We start from the raw sequence: 17,886 nt of genomic DNA, 5'->3' as shown, positions 1-17,886 counted from the left end.
CTTTCACCCCAAATTTAGGCTGCGCTTCTCCCCGGAGTAACGGCACGACGTGCGGGGAGGGGAGGGGGCGGCCGGCCGGCCCGTAGCCTGGGAAGAAGAGGCCAATTGAGTGGAATCACTTGCACCGTTGTCTGTATCACAGACACTCATAAATTCAACAAGCTCATCAACAGGATATTAAGTTGCAGGTGACCTTTGATGGTGCCGATCCGAGCCACTTCTAGGCCGTTCGACCTATGACCCGTGAAGACCACATGTGTTGTGCTGTAGCCTCTCTCTGTAAAGCACACTTCGGGACAAAAGTTCTTTGTCAGGCTCTACCGGCAGTGTAATGTAAAAGAAAAAGGGGAAATAATGAAAATCTCAGCCAAAGCTGTAACTTTTAAATGCTTTTTTTTTTTTTTTTAAAATAAATAAAAAAAAAACCCGCTAGGCAGGGCGGGGGCAGCAGGAAGGAGCACCTCGCTTTCGTGCCATTAATATTTATTGTTCTCTCAGTTGCACTTACATATACATATATAAAAGAAATTGCCGTATAAAGCCCCGCTCTCGGCGGCGATGCCGTGAGGTGGAGGGGGCGAGGAGCTGCGTGGCTGTGCTTTCCCGGGAGGGAACCTCGGCCGAGCGGCAGCCGGTGCCTCTGCCCTGCCCAGCTGCGGCTGAGGGACGCGCAACGCCGGTTACTTTGCGCCCCCCGCGCTCCGCCCCGCTGCGCGCCTCACTCCGCACCGGGCGCAAACCCGGCACAACGCCCCCGAAATGGGGTCTTCCGCAGCACCGCCGAGTTTTATTAGATGCACCTTTTTCCGCCTGGAGATGCCCATATAAACGTTAGAGGCAGGGAAGAAATGTCCCAATAAAGCGCGATGGACTTTGTAATACAATTTATGCTGTCATTCATAAATAACAATGCCATATGGTAACCATATTGCTTATACAAGTAAAGCCGTCAAAGTGTCACTATTTGATTTATCTCAACAGCTTCTTCCAACGGTGACGTTCAGCTACAGGGAGAGGGGAAGGGGGGAACGAAAGCGCAGAGCAAAATTTGGCCTGGGTTTCCTGAGGCCGCCTCTCTTTATCTCTTTCTCTCTCTGTACACATATATATATACACACACACACACGGATTGAAGGATGGATTTTTTTTCTCTCTCTTTTTTTTTTTTTGTTTTTTTTTTTGTCCCTATTGGAGCAAAGCCCGAAGGGGACGCGCGGGGATGGACCCCTCTTTCACCGGCGAGGCGCGCAGTGAAAACGGGAGCTGCGGAACTTTTTTCCCTAACTCCCCGCCTCAAACATTCGGCGCGGTTCCCGGCCTCGGCAGCCCCGATGGCAGCGGCAGCCCCGACGGCGGGCACGGTGCTGGCACCCGCTTGGGGCCGTGTCCCAGTCCTCGGGCTCCCGCTTGGGTGCATGGGGCAATGATGTTTATTTGACGCAGGAGTTTTTTATTTTGAAGGGTATAAAATATCCATCCCCTGATCCCCTCCAGAAACGGAGGGTGGGGAGCCTCGCCGCCAAATCGCCTCCCTCTCTCCCTTTCGTGCCCGTGGGAAGTCACGACACCTCCCCCCACCTCCCGCCTGGGGTCCCGGCGCCTCCGTGCTATCCCCCCGACGGGGCGCTAAGGGGGATACCGGGGTTACTCCCCGTCTGTGTCGGCCCCGCGGACAGTCACGCGTGTTCGCGGAGGGAACGGCGTCACAGGCTCCCCCACGCCGCAAGGCAGCCCCACGAGCGAAGAAAGCCACCCGCGACGGGGCGAGTGGACAAATAGCGACTTTGGGGAGATTCGAAGGTCTTGCCGAGCAGAGCGGCAATCACCCGCACTTTCTAATGGCTCCCCAGAAGAATGTTTTCCACATTATAAAATATTACTCCCCGCTCCCTAACTATCAATAAGACGTGCATTAAAGACGATTGTTTGTAAATGGTGTTCATGATCATTAGCATACATTTACATAATGCAGCTTACAGCACAACATTTCACAGCCAAACACCTCCTAAAGCAGATAGCCCGAGCTCGGTTTCTACAGGAACCTTGACGAAATACACTTGAGGACTTCCAGGCTTTCACCCCGCCTCTGCAGCCTCCCCCGGTGTCCCTTGGCGACTTTGCCGGCGAGAAGGGGACGGCGGGAGGGCTCTGCAGCCGGCTCCGCCGCGGGAGCGGGGCGCGGAGCCGACCCCCGACGGGCGCTGCCGGGGTTTTGGCGGAGGGGGGAGGCAGCACCCGCCTCCCCCCTCTGCAGCCCCCCAGCGCCGCGGCAGCCTGGGCCTGAGCTGGGGTCGGAGAGTTAATGGGCTTAAAATTCTTCACGGCCCTTTTGGAGCTGGCACTGCCCGAAATTGCGCCGGCCCGGGCAGCCCCCTTCGCTTCCCGGCGTTTACAGCCAGTCCTAAAAACGGGCGAATTTCCACGTGAGTGTCGGCCAACCCCTCCCTCCCCATAGTCGCAGGTCAGCTGCCTATTACCCAGCTATAAAATATTTTCTTTGTTTTATAGCCCCTCATAAAAAGAAATTGATCGGGGGGATATATTTGAATTAAGACATATTAAATCGATGACAGATACATATCACGCTGCGTTTAACAAGAGTGGGACGAGAAGGAGTGCACAAGGTACCGCGGAGCCGCGATGCTGTTCTTCACCTCCACAGCATCTCCCATCAAACCATCACACCTCAAGACCTCGGTGCCCAGAATTTGGGGAGATGGGAGGGCACATTTTGGATGCACGTATAGAAAATACGCGTATACAAATATGTGTATAGACGTGCGGCTAGTTTGCGAGAAGTTTTTACTGTGCAATAAAACCATCGAGCAGCCCCTTTTAAAACCCGGCGATTATTTATTCTTATTCCTTGCCTTGCAGCATCACTGAAACCCTCACCACGGCCAGGCGAGCCGGGAGCACCGGTTCGGCTCCGGGGAGGGGACAGGCACCGGCGGGTCTCGCTCCCCCGTTGCGCGGGAGGAAGCCGGGGCTCCCCGCGGGGTCGGGTCCTGCTCTACAGCCCCTGCCCCCGCTTTTGGGAGCCGTGGGCCAAATCCTGCGAGTTTTCCCCACGTGAGGAGGGCAGCAGGGAGGAGGGGAGGGCTGGAACCTGGCCCAGGAAACGCCGGACCAGCCCGGGGCTCCCTTTGAACGTGGCTCGGCAAAGGGCAGCGGCGGGGGCGCGCAGATGTAGCTTGGTCAAGGGGATTAGGTGGGCAGGGAGGGCCGGGAGGTTGTGGTGGTGGTGATGGTGGGCGGGGGGGGGGAGGGGGGGGGGCTGTCCGCTGGCATCTTCCGCCCCGTTTCCTCTCCTGCTGTGGCGGAGGAGCGTCCCTCGCTGCCAGGCAGGCAGGGAAGGGCAGGCAGGCTGCCTGCACTCTCCAAGGAGCGCGGGAGCACCAGGCATTCCCAGGGGGACCACCAGCCTAAGGAAAACAGACGACATATCAATAGAAGCCACCTCCCGCAGCCCCAGAGAAAACTCACGGCAATTCTCTTGTCCCCCTTTTTATTTGGCGGGGATATTCCCGACCCTGCCTTTTCGGCACCCCCAAACTGCAGCATCCTCTTTTGTGCGGAAGGGGCAAGTTTGGCGCTCCACAAAGCCCTTCACTTTCGAGGACCAACACACTCCGCACCCTAGGGGCGGTCCCATCATTCCACCCGCCCGTCCCCCACCTCTGCCCCCCTTTAGGGGAGCCCCCACCTTTTCGTCGAGGGCACCAGCTCCTGGCAGACACATCCCAGCCGGAGACTCTCCCATTTCCCAGCCCAGCGCCCCCCTCCCTCCCCGGCATCCCAAAGCGTCGAGGGGCAGTGATGCTCCGGGCGCTGTAACCGCGGCGATTCCATCCCTATTTCGCCGTTGCTGAATTAGGGCTGAGACGGAGGCAGCTGTCTGGGATACGGCTGGCGGCCCCCCGAGGGGCGTGGGTTGGCTCTCCCGACGGGGCACCCCGGGAAGGGGCTGCGGGGCACCTCGGGAGGAGGAAACCCCCAAGGGGGTGGCGAGCGCAGGCTGACAAAACTTCTCCCTAACATTTGCTGCTTGCCTTCCCCACGGTCTACTTACTCATTTTCTAAAGGAAAGGAATCCCCCCACCCTCCTCCCCCGTCTTCTTTTTAGGAAAACGTTGGCTGCTTTCCTCTGGTGTTGCCTTCAATCGCCCGCCCTGGGCATGAGCACACACAGCCCCGGCCTCGCGTGGACTGATCCGAGGAGAGGAGAGAAAATCCCGCGGCCCCGCAAACGTAAACACGGAGGCGAAGCGCCTCCGAGCTGGGCTCCCCGTCCAGCGCCGGGGGAGCGGCAGCTGCTGCCGGCTGCTGCCCGCTGCTGCCCGCTGCCGGCGGGGCCGGGGTGTGGGGCGGGGGGGGGGGGAGACGGGGCCAGGGCCGCCGGGTGCGCCCCGTCGGGCCCCGCGCGAAGTTTTGCAAGTGCAACTTCGGGGGGCGGCGCGGGGGGGGGGGGGGGGGGCGGGCGGGCGGGGGGGGGGGGCGTCAGGGGCGGATGCCCGCTGCGCCGGAGGCCTGAAAGGGAGCCAATCGTGCGGGCCCAGCCGCTGCCAATCATCGGGATCCGTCCAATCCCTCCGGTGCCGTGTCCGAGCCGTCTTTCCCACCGCGCCGCTGAAGTGTGTGGTGAGGGCTCTGCCAATCGCGGGCGGCCAGAGCGGGGCCGGGGATGCGCGGAGTTAGGAGCGCAGACAAAAGAAGTTAAAGAGCCGCTTAATATATACATGTTTTTGAAGGCGGGTAGAGGGAAAAAAACAACAACAGCGAGCGTAGATGGGCTTGGCTGTGTCGTTATGGAGCCCCCTTTGAGCAAGAGGAACCCGACACTGAGATTAGCGGATTTGGCAGCGGCTCAGCCCCATCCTCACCAGAACATGACAGGCTTCCCGGGGCTGGGGAACCACCACGTCCACCCCCATCACGCGGCCCACCTCCACCCCGGGGACGCGGGGGGCGACCCCGGCGGCGCCCTCACGCCGCTCGGACCCGAGCACATGGCGCAGCCCGCCGCCCTCAAGCTCACGCCCGAGGCGCTCACCGCCGCCGCCGCCGCCTTCGCCGCGCCCGCCGCCACCACCACCGCCGCCGCCGCCGCCACTGCCGCCGCCGCCACCACCGCCGTCGCCTACGCGCCGCCCGCCGCCGCCCTCCCGGGCTACCCGTCGGGGGGGGCGGCGGGCCGGGACTTCCTCCTGCGGCGGGACCTGCCCGCGGCCGCCGCCGTGCACGGGGCGCTGGGCGAGCAGCACCCGCCCGCCGGCTCCCCTCACCTCCCACACCCGCCGCCCCACGGCGTCTTCATCTCGGCCGCCGGCACCTACGGTGCGGCCGACGGGGCGCACGCCGCCTTCCCGCCGCCGCCGCCCGGCGAGCAGGGCGCGCCCGCCGGCCGCCACCCGCCGCTCAACGGGCAGATGCGCCTGGGGCTGGCGGCCGCCGCCGGGGAGCTCTACGGGCGCGCCGAGGCGCACTACGGGGCCGCCGCCGCCTCCTCCTCGGCGCTGCAAGGCTACGGCTCCGTCAACCTCAACCTGGCGGCGGCGGCGGCCGGCCACGGGCACCCACACCATCCCCATCCCCACCACCACCACCATCACCACCACCATCATCATCATGCCCACGTCGGGGCGGCGGCGGCGGCGGCGGCCGGGGCCTTCCTGCGGTACATGCGGCAGCCCATCAAGCAAGAACTGATCTGCAAGTGGATCGATCGGGAGCCACCTCCTCCTCCGCCTCCGCCACCGCCGCCGGGCGGTAGGAAGCCTTGCTCCAAAACTTTCAGCACGATGCAGGAGCTGGTGAGCCATGTCACCGTGGAGCACGTCGGCGGGCCCGAGCAGAGCAGCCACGTGTGCTACTGGGAGGAGTGTCCCCGGGAAGGCAAGCCCTTCAAAGCGAAATACAAACTCATCAACCACATCCGAGTGCACACGGGAGAGAAGCCCTTCCCCTGCCCCTTCCCCGGCTGCGGGAAGGTCTTCGCCCGCTCCGAAAACCTCAAGATCCACAAGCGGACTCATACAGGTGGGTGCCCCCCCCCCCCCCGCCCCTCAGCCTCTGTAAGGGTTTTCTTCCTTTTTATTTATTTTTTTCCCTCTTTCTTTCCCTCTTTTCCTCCTCTCCTACGCACCGCCGGACATGTGACTTTTTCATGAATAAGTAATGCGGCAGCACACGGGCCGCGCACACACAGCCACGCACACGCACCCGGCCTCTCTGCCCTGCGCACACGCGTCCTCTGTGTGTGTGCCCCCCCCCCCTCCCCCCTGCACCTTGGGCAGCTCCCTCCCCACCCCCTCCGCTACCCACCTCCCCGGATAAATACAGCGATTGATAAATAACTCAGAGCCCGGGGGAAAATGAACGGCAGCCCCTGCGGAAGAGCGAGGAGAGGATGAGAACCCCGGCTCTCGCCGCCCCTGCCCGGGGCACCCCGGGGGCTCACCCGGCGGCGGCCCCCCCCTCCCCGAAGGACGGCAGTTCTGCTTTTCCTGCAGACGGAGCCGGGCTGGGGGCGCTTGGCCCAGCGGAGATGGGGCCGTGGGGGCTCTTGGGGGCGCAGTTCCGCTGCGCTGCGGGCGGCGGCGGCGGCGCTCGGGGCTGCCGGGGCTACCGGGGCTGCCCCTGCGACCAGCGCTGCTGGGGCTACCGCCGCTACAGAGCTGCCCCTACTACCGGGACTACCGATGCTGCCGGGTGTGCCCCCCCGCCGGGGCTAACCATACTGCCAGTGCTATCGGGACTGCCCGTGCCGCCGGGGCTACCGGTACCGACCCGATGTCGGGGCTGCTCCCGCCTCCGGCGGTGCCCGCGGAGCCGGGGAGGAGGGCGCAGGGCGGGGGAAGGCGCTCGCCGGAGGACGCTTCCCTCTCTTTGTGGATCTGAGGAGGAAACTTCAAAGCAGCCCCGGCGGGGCTTCGCGGAGCGGGAGCTGCGGGAGGAGGGAGCGGCACCCCCGGGGGATGCCCCAGGGGACAGGCTGGGCCCGGAGCGGGGCTCCTGCGGGGACTCGGGCTGTGTTTAAGCCTTTAAGTCCCTTTTATTTCTTTCATTCTTTTTTTTTTTTAATCTTTTATTTTTTTTCCCCCTTTCTTCTTTCTCGCCGCCCCCGAAATACGCATTTCGATCTGGGTATAAAAACTGCCGAAAACGAACGAAGCCGGGATTTATAGTGGTAGACAAATATTATTCCTCGGAGGACACTTAAGGAAGTGGAGTTGCCGTAATTGCTTTCTTGATTTATTGTGTGGTGCTCGGGAAGAGAAAAGCGGCGACCGTGCAACGTGTTGTTCCAATGTAAAACCAAATGGCCCATGGCGGAAAGGATTATAGATTTTTATCTCCAGAATATGTCAGGCATGAGCCCATATGTAGCTGCGGAGACCTGAGGATGCCCAGCTCTCTGCGCCCAGAGCCTCAGGAAGGGGGAGAATTCTGCGCTGGGCGGGGGGCGGGGGGGCTGACACATTTTTGGAGGCTGTTGTTGTTGTGATAATGGCACCGCGGAATGAGTTAAATGCTGGAGGCTCATGTTTTTGTCATCTAGCCTTCCCCATCTGGCCTGATTTGGAAAACAAAACTTCACCGCGGACCTTTCTGGGCTCCTCCACTCCTTCTCCATCCCAGCTCCAAGGCAGGGAAAGAGCGAGTCCGGGGGAGGCTTGGGCGGGGCAGAGGGTTTCAGCGGGAAAAGGACCCCCAAAAACTAACCTCAATACGTATCGGGCACAGTTTGCAGCTGCGGTCGAGCGTTGCCCCGAGGCCCTGTGTGGGACATGGCCCCTTGCACAGGACATATGGAGGAGTTTTCAGACGGGGGCTACCCGCAGCTCCCCGGGGGCTGTGTACCCCTCGAGGGGCTGGGGGCGAGAGACCTCCCGGGAGGTGCACAGCCCCCGGAGGGTGTGCACCCACGCGTGAGCGCACGGGGTAGGTCCCCGCTGAAGGGGCCGTCGCAGCAAAGCAGCCCCTTGGGGCGGGGAGCAAGTGCCCCCCTCGAATGACAGCTCGGCCCACGGGAGGGCGAAGGGGACGTGACTCTTTCCCCACGCCCAGACCCTCGGGTGGACGAGGGATCCCAAACCGTCTGCCCGCCCCTATCAGATTAATTATCGTAATTTTGCCGCCTCGTCTTTAATTTAGTCATGTGCAGCCTGGGAGCAGGAAAGATTTACAAACTATTCGTTTATTATGGGCGCTTTTTTTTTTTTTTTTTTTTTTTTTGTCGGGGAGAAATAATAACACAGTAATTGCCTCGTTAGGGGATTTTGCGTGTTTCTGGTAATCCTGCAGGAAGAAGAGTATGTTGGTAATTCAGGAGGCGTTTACTTGCTTGGGTTTTTTTCCCCCTTTTCCTCGAAAGCATCACCCCGGCAGCTGCACAGCGCGCCCTGCGGCTCCAGCCCCATTTTGGGGACAAATCGCTGTCCCCAGCCCCGGTTCATCCAAACGGGAACGGGGGGACGCCCCTCCTGCAGAATCGCTGAACCCTCGCCGGAGACAATGCTCAGGACTACCCAGGCTTCCCCCAGGTGATTCCCCCCCCCCGAAAAAAAGTGGCCCCTGAAGCCTCTCCGTGCCCCACCCCCGCCAGCACTGCTGCTGCCAGGAGGAGTCAGTGGACGGCTCCCGGCATCTCGCCCCCTTCCTTGGGTTGAAACCACCTACAAATGGTTAAACTCTGACGTGATGCCCTCGTCAGCGTGCCAGGGACACTCCGGGACCTTCCCCGCTCCTGGATTTGTGTGGAATTGGATCGTCGCGATCCGGAGGTTGGCGAGGAGGAGCTGCTCCGGGGCTCTGCACCCCTTGAGGTGCAGAGCCCCCGGGAAGGTGCCCACGCGTGAGCCCACGGGAGAAAGCATTTCCCTAAAGCCCCGACGTGGGGGGACACGGTTTGGTCCGACGGGTTGGAGCATCTCTCAGGGGGGCTGCGCTTGGGGCTCCGCGGGCGACCGCCGGCACCCTGCATCCGTGGGTAATACAGGTAGAAACCAGCCAAACCCTCTGGTCGATTCGCTTTGTTTCTCCAGCAGAAAAAAAAAAAAAAAAAAAAAAAAAAAAAAAAAGAAAAAAGAAAAAAAAAAAAAGAAAGAACAAACGAAGTGACTAGAGATTTGTCTCGGTGGGATTGGGAGCGTGCGGGGGTTTTCGTGCACATGAAAACTCCATTTAAAACCCACGAGATAGATTTTTCTTACCTTTTTTTAAAAGGATAAACTTGCTCTTTTCTAGTGCTACCACTTTGCTGATAGGTGAGCCGATTTTAATAGAAAAAGTTGACACGTAAATAGGCTGCAGAGACGCATGTTTCTATAGTAACAGCCGAGAAATAGTCAGTTTTTAAAAATAAAAATCGTTTTCTTTTTCCGTTATTATTTTGCTAAACGTGATATGATTTTACAAACGGAAAGAGACTGGTGAAAAATAGAAAATGTCCACCGAGAGAGCTGCTGGGTTGTTATTTCTGAGCGTTCAGAGCAAAACAGATCTGAAAACGCACATCACCCATGCCTAAACTGGCAGCGCTTTTGACTCAAGATTCACAACAGTCGTGACAAGGATTGTCTGTGCAGGTCTGTCTGTGCCGGGCTCACGTGTAGCATGGCAGGCAAAGAAAAAGTTGGTGTAAGAAACTCCAGTCCGTGTGCAGCAGAGGAATCCGGCACATTTTTTTTCTCCCGTCTCTCAGCAATAGGCATTTACTCAGCCCTAGTCGGGAGCTATGGGGAAGGGTCGGTCCAGCTATATGTACCAGAACATATATGTCCAGGGTATGTATGTCAGGAGTCAGGGGCAGGGGGGTTGAAAGGTAGGCCAGGCAAACCCACCCCGGGCTGACTTTCACCACCCCTTTAACTGTTAAGCAACGTGTAAAGCTCTTAAAATAGATCGGTCGGAGATTTTTAGATCCAAATTAGCCTGAGGTAACTAGCTGCGGTAACAGCAGCCCTCTGCTGTCATCACCAGTCCGGACTGTTCCCCCCAGCCTGCAGGTTCCCAGCACGGGTCGCTGGGTGCTCCCTCTTTATCTCGCGATGCTTAAACAGGTGTTACTTTTATTTCCCCCAAACTAATTATTCCTCCAGCATAGTGCTCCATTGGGAAAGGATTACGCAGGAGATGTGCCAGGCGAGCCAGGCAAACGCCAGCCCTCGCAGGCGAAGGCATTGAGGGGTTTTGTTTGGGCTTGGTCATTAGAGCGGTAATGAAGGTTTCTCGTGTGCGAGGGGAGCGCCGCGGAGAGCAAACAAGGCAGGGCCCTGCCGCCGCCAGCCGCAAGGCACAGTTGGCAAAACACGGGGGGAAAGTCGGAGGCCTCGGGCATGTCACGGCTGTCGTAAGGAGGGAGGAAAAAGGGGAAAGAGGAGGAGAAGGAGGGAAGGGGAGGCTTTGCCCTGCTGCTCGCCCCCGGCGGCCGCGCTGCGGAGGGGCTGCGGCGGGCGGCGGTGCTTGCGAGCAGGCTGAGGGCAGGCTGCGGGCGGGCCGGTAACGGTGCCGTTGCTGTGTCCCGGCAGGGGAGAAGCCCTTCAAGTGCGAGTTCGACGGCTGCGAGAGGAAGTTCGCCAACAGCAGCGACCGCAAGAAGCACTCCCACGTCCACACCTCCGACAAGCCCTACTACTGCAAGATCCGCGGCTGCGACAAGTCCTACACCCACCCCAGCTCCCTGCGGAAGCACATGAAGATCCACTGCAAGTCCCCGCCGCCCTCCCCGCCGCCGGGCTCCCAGGGCTACGCGGCGGCGGGGCTCCCCGACGGCCCGCTGCCCCCCGAGGCCGACCCGGCCGCCGAGCCGCCCCGCGGCCGCGCCTCCGCCCTCTCCCCGCCGGTCACCAACCTCAGCGAGTGGTACGTCTGCCAGGCCGGGGGGGCTCCCCGGCGGCCCCGCACCCCCTGCAGCCGCGACGCCTCCCCGGTCTCCGAGGAGGACGAGCCTCACAGGACCTCGGGGGGCAGAACCGCTCCATAGGGCCGGGCCGAGCCATGCCGTGCCGTGCTGTGCCAAGTCGTGCCGTGCCGAGCCGTGCGGTGCGGTGCCAGCGGCGGCCCCGGCCCCGCCGAGCTGGCCCGGGCTGCAGCGGCAGCCGCCTGGCACGGGGGGCTGGCGTGGAAGTGCCATCAGGTTTGACTCGCGCTATTTATTCCGTGTACGAAACCCTATGGTGTTTGTACGGTAACTAATTTAATTAAAGAGACTCGGACTTTTTTTTTCTTTCTTTCTTTTGGTAAGAAAAAGCATCAATAACGCCACGCTGGGCCATCTCAGCGACCCGAGCCACACGCTTTGCAGGGGGACGGTGCCAAAGGAAATGCCCGGCTCCCACCCTGCCCGTGCCGTCGTGCTTTTGACAAGAGAGCGAGCTGGGGGAAGGCTGCGAGCTGGCAGAGTCCTGCCGTTCCCTGGAGTGGCTCTTAAATGCTTTAGCTGCCACCTCGGCGCCTCCTCTTCAGCCTGGCTAAAGCCCCAGGTTTGCAGCGGCCTCCTGACTCTAAAGCAGCACCTGCTGAAGCTCCGGCCAGTCGAGGACAGGTTACACATCCCTCAAAATAAAATTAAATAAATGCCTTTTCCCACCCCTCTTGCAGTTCAGCTCCTTTATAATTGCTGGTTTCTCTCTCGAGTCATGGGGTCCCGACCACACATGGCATGTTCTCTCCAGCCTCCTTTCTTTCTCCCTTAGCCGTAACCATGTGAAAACGATTTAGGGAAGGAAAGACAAAAGATGCAGCACTCTCTTACTGCTCCTCCACGGTTTGTACGCGTATGGCTCCTAAAACGTAGCCAGAGAATAAAAGAAACCCGCTGCTATTTGACAACTGTGATACTGTGATACATTTTGCTTTTTTTACTAAAAAAAACCACCAAACCCACCCTACAAAAACTGACAGTGAATTTCTCTTTTCTTGGGGTTGGTATTATTATTACTCTGTTGTTTTTTTTTTTTTTTTTTTTTTTGAAGTTCGCCTCACAGAGGAAGACTTTGCCTCTTGCTCCCTCCAGCCCGTGTGCAGTCACTTCGTGGCTGGGAGGGGGAGCAGCCCCTCGGGCTCGGCAAGTGCCGGAGGGAAGGGGGGCGCGGGGCCAGGGGGACTGTTTTGGGGGGTTTAATATATATATATATATATATATATATATCTCACGTTTATTTCATCTCTCCAGCCGAGCCGGTGCCTGCGCGCACGCTTGCTTTTCACCATCCCCCTGCGGTGGCCGGGCAGAGTCACCTGGGAGGAGGGGATCAGAGCTGCTGGGAAAAAAAACTGGGGGTGGGGGAGAGGGCTGGGGTCGGGGTGCCCACCCCCCGCACTCCCCCAGCGGCCCAGCTCAGGGGCTGCGGGGCGGGGGGGCACGACACGTCGGGGGGACACCCGGACCCATCGCCCGTCCGTCAGGAGCGGGGCGCAAATAAACTAAAGAGCACTAATTCCTCCTCAGAGACCCCGAGAGGAGAAGCGGCAGCCTCCCTCCCCTCCCCCAGGGCTTGTGGAAATGTGTTTTGTGTGCCGTGAATGGTGGATGTCGTCTTGTCATTGTTAATAACGTGTATGTGAACGCGATTATTTTGTACAGTCGAATTAATTTATTTTCTGACATCATCCTTTTTTTTTTTTTTTTTTTTTTTTCCCCCTGGAAGAGTACAGAGCACACCAAAGAATTCTCTTATTAATTTTGGTGATAGATTGTTGTTTCTGATGCTGTGGTTTGTACGAAAAAAAATAATCATATTTTTCAGCTTACTTGAATGAACGATGTAATGTGAAACACTCTTCCTGCATGTCCTCCGTGCGGTGTGTTGGTGCTGATATATATATATATAGTTCATAGAGATATTATATTATTAGTACAGTGCATGGTGCTGTCACTCTGGAAGCCTTTAAACGTTGTCTTCATATTGTTGTGTTGGATCTAAAGAAGCAGGCGTTACTTTAAAAACAAACAGAAAACTTGAATAGAAAATAATTTTTTAAAGTTCTTTCGATTTGCTTTTTATTCGTTTTTCAAAGCCCATTTGAATAAATAGAAAATAATAAAGTGAGGTATGGACTTTTTAAAGAATAATTTATGTAATGTAATCTTATTAGAGATATTTTGGTGCTGATTTATAAACGGACTTTTTAATTTATGCATTTTTTTCAACAACCGATTGCACTATACATTACTACATGGCAGGGTTTATAAACTATGGCTCGGGGGGATATATCACTATTTTTATGTACTTGCTACACGCAGGGTCATACACTTGCCCATCCGTTTTATGACACATGGTACCTCCTAAATAAAATAATACTAATTTAATTTTTTTCATCTTTGTAAACCCCAGGGAAAAAAAAAAACAACAAAAAATATCATACAAATGAATAAAATTGTTATTTCTATGTATTGCATGTGCCTTACTGACAGACGAAGGGTAGAGACACACCAAAACACCCCCCCAAGGGTTAGTAGGTAGAGTCAGATACAATCAGAGCCTCACAGCGCTGCGGGAGCAGCACCGGGAGATTTGGGGGCTGCTGAGATACCCCGGCTTTTCCCACCGAAAAGTGTGAATGAAAACGGTTTTCCGAATTTACATTGCGGTTTGCAGCCACGTCGAGGGAGGATGCTGTGGGCCCGGCCCTCCCGCCTCCCCCCGCGGCTGTAGGCTTTGGTCCCGTGGGTGTTTGCCCGTGGAAATCAGGGGGGCTCGTGGTGGGGAGGAGGGGGCGCGCAGGGTTGGGAGGGTGCCTCCTCATGATGGAGCAGTAGGGTGCTCTGCTGCTGGCTTTTCATGGGAAGGGGAAAGAGAGGGACAGGCAGATAAGACACAGGCAAAAGTCAGGCATTTATACACACGATATTCTTCATCTCTCCCAAGGACAGCTAATCAAAGTATCAAATCAAATCAATTAAAGCATTAATATTTCTATTGGGAAAAAAAAATCTTCAGTAGAAAACATAGTGGCAAAACCGTGTGCCAGAAGATTATTCTGAAATAGAGAGTCGGGTCAGCCGAGAAATAACGCCAGGAGATCACTGGAGTGAAGGGGAAAAAAAAGTTTTCAGAAGCTGAGGGTTTCTCGTTTCGAGAGAGGAAAGCTGAGTGAAACCCGCTGTTGGGAAAAATTCCAGGCAGAGCCGTGTGTCAGCATCCTCCAGGATTTTTTTTTTTTTTTAAATAAAATAAAATAAATAAAACTAGCCTGGGATAATTTCACATAAACCCCCATTCCCCCTGTAATTTACCGGTGCTCGAAAGTGACTGGTCAAAATGTCAAGAACAGTTTCACCAAAAGGTTAGAGTGTTTTTTAAGTCAGTTTTGTTAAACGTGGTAAAGGTGAAACAGGTTGCAAAGAGTTGTTTCAAGCCGAATGACAATAACCAACATACGAAGCAGAAAAACACTCATAAATGAGGCCTCCAATCAATGGGAAAACTTATAGCTCCCTAATGAAGTTTCTTGTGAAAAGGAGGGCGACACAAAGCCACAGAGACATGAATCATTCATGGGAAATATAAAAGATAAAAGATATCTGACAATGAGCAGAACCTTGTATAGAGTGTCTAAAACAAGTTTCCCCTTCTTATTTTCTGCTCCCCCCCCCTCCAACCTCCCTCTCCTAGTGTTCCCTGCCCGCCCTATAGAGTTAACATTGACCAGTGCACGTCCTGCCCCACTTCAAAGTAATTTAGCCCAGAACGGAAGGCTTGGCGCTTGGACAATCTTCATGGTGTGTTAAGATTTCTATGGCAATTGGCAAGCAAGACGTTCCCATCTGAATATGGCTCAAAGAAAGCCACTTATTGACACCGAGTTGGCCATCATCAAAGACTTCATCTTTTCCTAGGCGAAACGTGGTCCTAGCAAACACTGTTTAAATCATCCACCTTTGTAGTCGGGGCTGGGAGACATCTCGCCACACACTAGCGCTGGCTCTCGGCCCTTTAAAGGCTGAAGCGGCGGTAGCGAAGTTTGAAGGGGCTAAGAAATTTCGGGAGTGTGGGAAATGGCATTGCGGGTGTGTGTGTGTGTGGATAAGCGGGGGAGGGCTCGGGGAGAGCCGCGGGGCTGCGACCCCAACGCACCCACCATGGGCGGGGGATGCGGGGCACAGCCTCCCCCCCTCCCCCCCGCCCTGGGGCACGCTGCTGCTTTCCTTTTTGGGGGGTGGCGGGCAGAACCAAGGATTTCGAGGGGTTTTCTCTGCGTGTTTCCTGCCGCTAGAGATGTCGCCAGGGACTTGTAAAGCGCTGTGAAAGGAGGGACTGTCAGCCCCCCCTCACCCCCGGAAAAATATTTCCAGGTAGAGCAGACCAGGAGGGGTCAGAGAGTGTGCTGGCACACCCACACACGCACTCACACTCATACACGGACACGGACGCACACGCTCCCCCCCGGCTCGGACACCCAAAGCCCGGCGGGGCGCTGCCCGCGCTCCCCCCGCATCCCGCGTACCGCCGGCACACACAACCACGCTCCCGCATTCACACCCACACCACGCAAGTGCCTAATCAGGCAGGGAGAAGTTCAAAGGCAGGTTCTTTGAAATTCAAACTACTGCTTTTATGGTACATCAACATGGAGCGTTAGGATTGCTATGGCAATGAGCGCAGCAAAAGCAAGCTGCATTTAAAATAGTCCACCTCGATTCGAGACACTCTATTAAGATACAGTTGCATTGACCTTTAGTTTCATGCCGTGTTAGCGCAGTCAATTTTCACTTCATCAGATCGTCTTATATTTTTTGGCCTCTCTCCCAACCCCCCTTCCCCTCCCCTTTTTTAGGACCCCCCCCTTCCCAACTTCAGCAGATAAACAAACAAACAAATAAGTGGGGAAGAAGCTCCATCTCCATCTCTTCTCCTCCTCCTCTGATCCCCTCTTTTTTTTTTTTTTTCCCCCTCACCTAAGCACTTTTATTTGCAGAGCGATTGTTCTTTGTTTATTTAATACAAGTACTGTGTGAATGGTGAAAAATAAACACGATGAAAAATAACCAAACAGATGATTCCGCCAAGTGAAAAAGCCCGGACTTAATAAAAGTGCGAAGCAGTCACCGTTGAATGAGAAATCCTTTGAAGTGGAACTTATTATAGGAAGAATACTTTTTGGTTTCCCTAACGACGCTGCTGAATTGAAAGGGCTCGCCTTTGTCAACGATTTGTTCTCCTTTGCCGGGATGCCCGCAGAAATTACTTACATGGGCTGCCTTAACATGCAGCCTGCAAATCAGTAACTTCCCAGCTCAGACTAGCAGACGCCGCTCTCCTTAGGACAAAAAGAAGTCAGGAGGAAAACACCCCAACCTTTCACTCAGTCTCTTATTTTTTTTTTTTTTTGGGGGGGGGTGTGGTATGAGGGAGAAAAGGGGGTTTGGGACGAGGGGGGGAGGCGGGTGTACAGCCCCCGGCCCCCCGCCCCCGCCCCGCCCGGCGGCAGGCACCCGCGGCGGGACCGCTCCTCCGCTCCGTCCCGGCCCCGGCTGGAGCAGGGGGGCGGCGGAGCTCCTCCGGCAGCGCCGTGCCTCTCCTTCCCCCACCCCCGCTCCCCCTTTTTTCTCCTCTGCCAAGTGATTTTCCCAGGCAGAGACATATTTAATAAGGGTCGTTTATTACGAAGGCGCTTTGAAGGGTCGCCCCTGAAGCCCTGTGTCCATTAAAAACATGGAGGTGACATTTAAACCTCGTTTTAAAGGAGCTCTGGGGTAGTTCAATGAAAGGCAACTCGTTTGTCTTATGAGCTTGGAAACAGCCTCCCTTCTTCTCCTTTTGACCACATGGCATAACTCAAAAACAATAGTTCAAAAGTAAAATGGCATCGTGGTGTTCAGCCTCAGACAGGCACCCATCTAGCAGGAGAGAAAAGGGATAGTCCATAACACAATGTGCTTTTTGTGTCCGACTCTGTCACAAGGATTTCGTTGTTTGCTTTAGAGGCTGCGCCTGTTATACTTTCTTGAAAGTGCTTGTGTTAAACAAGAGTTATAAGTCATCCAAAACAACAAACATTTTGATTTTCTTTGCCTAAAGGGTTTTCCCTGGCCATGGGCACCGTGAAAAAATAATGTACTTGCTGAGAAAGGAGCACCAGTAGTAGCATTACAAGCACAGTGCATTAAATATTGAATGACACGAGGAAAAAAAAAGAGCTTGTCGAGGGGCACTCAGCCTTAAAGTCTTTCTTCAACTTTGTCTTCAGTGCCTGTTGGACTATTTAAGATGGTGTTAATTAAGGGCTGCATCTGATTCCACTAGCCCCCAGCTTTGTCTCTTTGCAGCGCTCCCGTCAATAGCCCCTCTCAACCGCGAGCTTTCCCCACACGTTGGTTTAGTGGTGCATGTGTCACTTCTTATTTCGAGGCTGAAGAGAAACCCGGATCGTGCATTAAGGGCAGCGGGGAGGTGGTCATCAAGCGGGACTGGAGGGCCGGGAGGGAACGGCGGGGCAGGGGCAGGGGCAGGATCAGGGTGCGGCGGCCAGGGCTAGAGCCGGGCAGCAGGGAGCGGAGAGGGGGCACCGCGCCGGGGTGACAGCCTGTTTGCACATTGCCAGCAGCCTGTTTGGCAAACAAGAGGCGGGCGAGCTTAATTTGTTTCAAATTAATCGTTTTCCACAAAAAGAAAGAAAGAAAGACAGACAGAAAGAAACCCCCAACCCTCCCCAAAATCCTGCAAGCGACCAGGAGGAGCCGTCTGAGGCCGCTGGGTGCCGTGTGCTAGCCCACGCGTGGGAAGCGGTGGCGTGTGCCTGTGCACCTTCCCGGCTCCACCCCGGCCGCACGCAGGCAGCTGCTGGCCCGTGCGTTTGCGGGCCCCCCGAAATCCGCCCAGCCCCGTGCGGGACACCCCGACCGTGCCGTGGGCAGCGGGGTGGGCGAGGGCAGACCCC

General features: G+C 56.5%; 1 protein-coding gene across 1 annotated transcript; it reads left to right on the top strand.

Moving 5' to 3' along the window:
* The first annotated feature begins 4,739 nt into the window (after positions 1 to 4,739).
* Positions 4,740 to 10,987, top strand: ZIC5 (Zic family zinc finger 5). The gene is given in 4 exon segments (XM_086481573.1): positions 4,740 to 5,068; positions 5,070 to 5,145; positions 5,148 to 6,039; positions 10,533 to 10,987. Coding segments are annotated over 4 exon segments (1,752 nt in total).
* The last annotated feature ends 6,899 nt before the right edge of the window (positions 10,988 to 17,886 follow it).

This window comes from Leptosomus discolor, chromosome 1 (genome assembly GCF_034619465.1).
Source record: "Leptosomus discolor isolate bLepDis1 chromosome 1, bLepDis1.hap2, whole genome shotgun sequence".
Classification (NCBI taxonomy): domain Eukaryota; kingdom Metazoa; phylum Chordata; class Aves; order Leptosomiformes; family Leptosomidae; genus Leptosomus; species Leptosomus discolor.
Note: the sequence above shows the minus strand (reverse complement) of the source record. Positions and strands in the feature narration are given on the sequence as shown.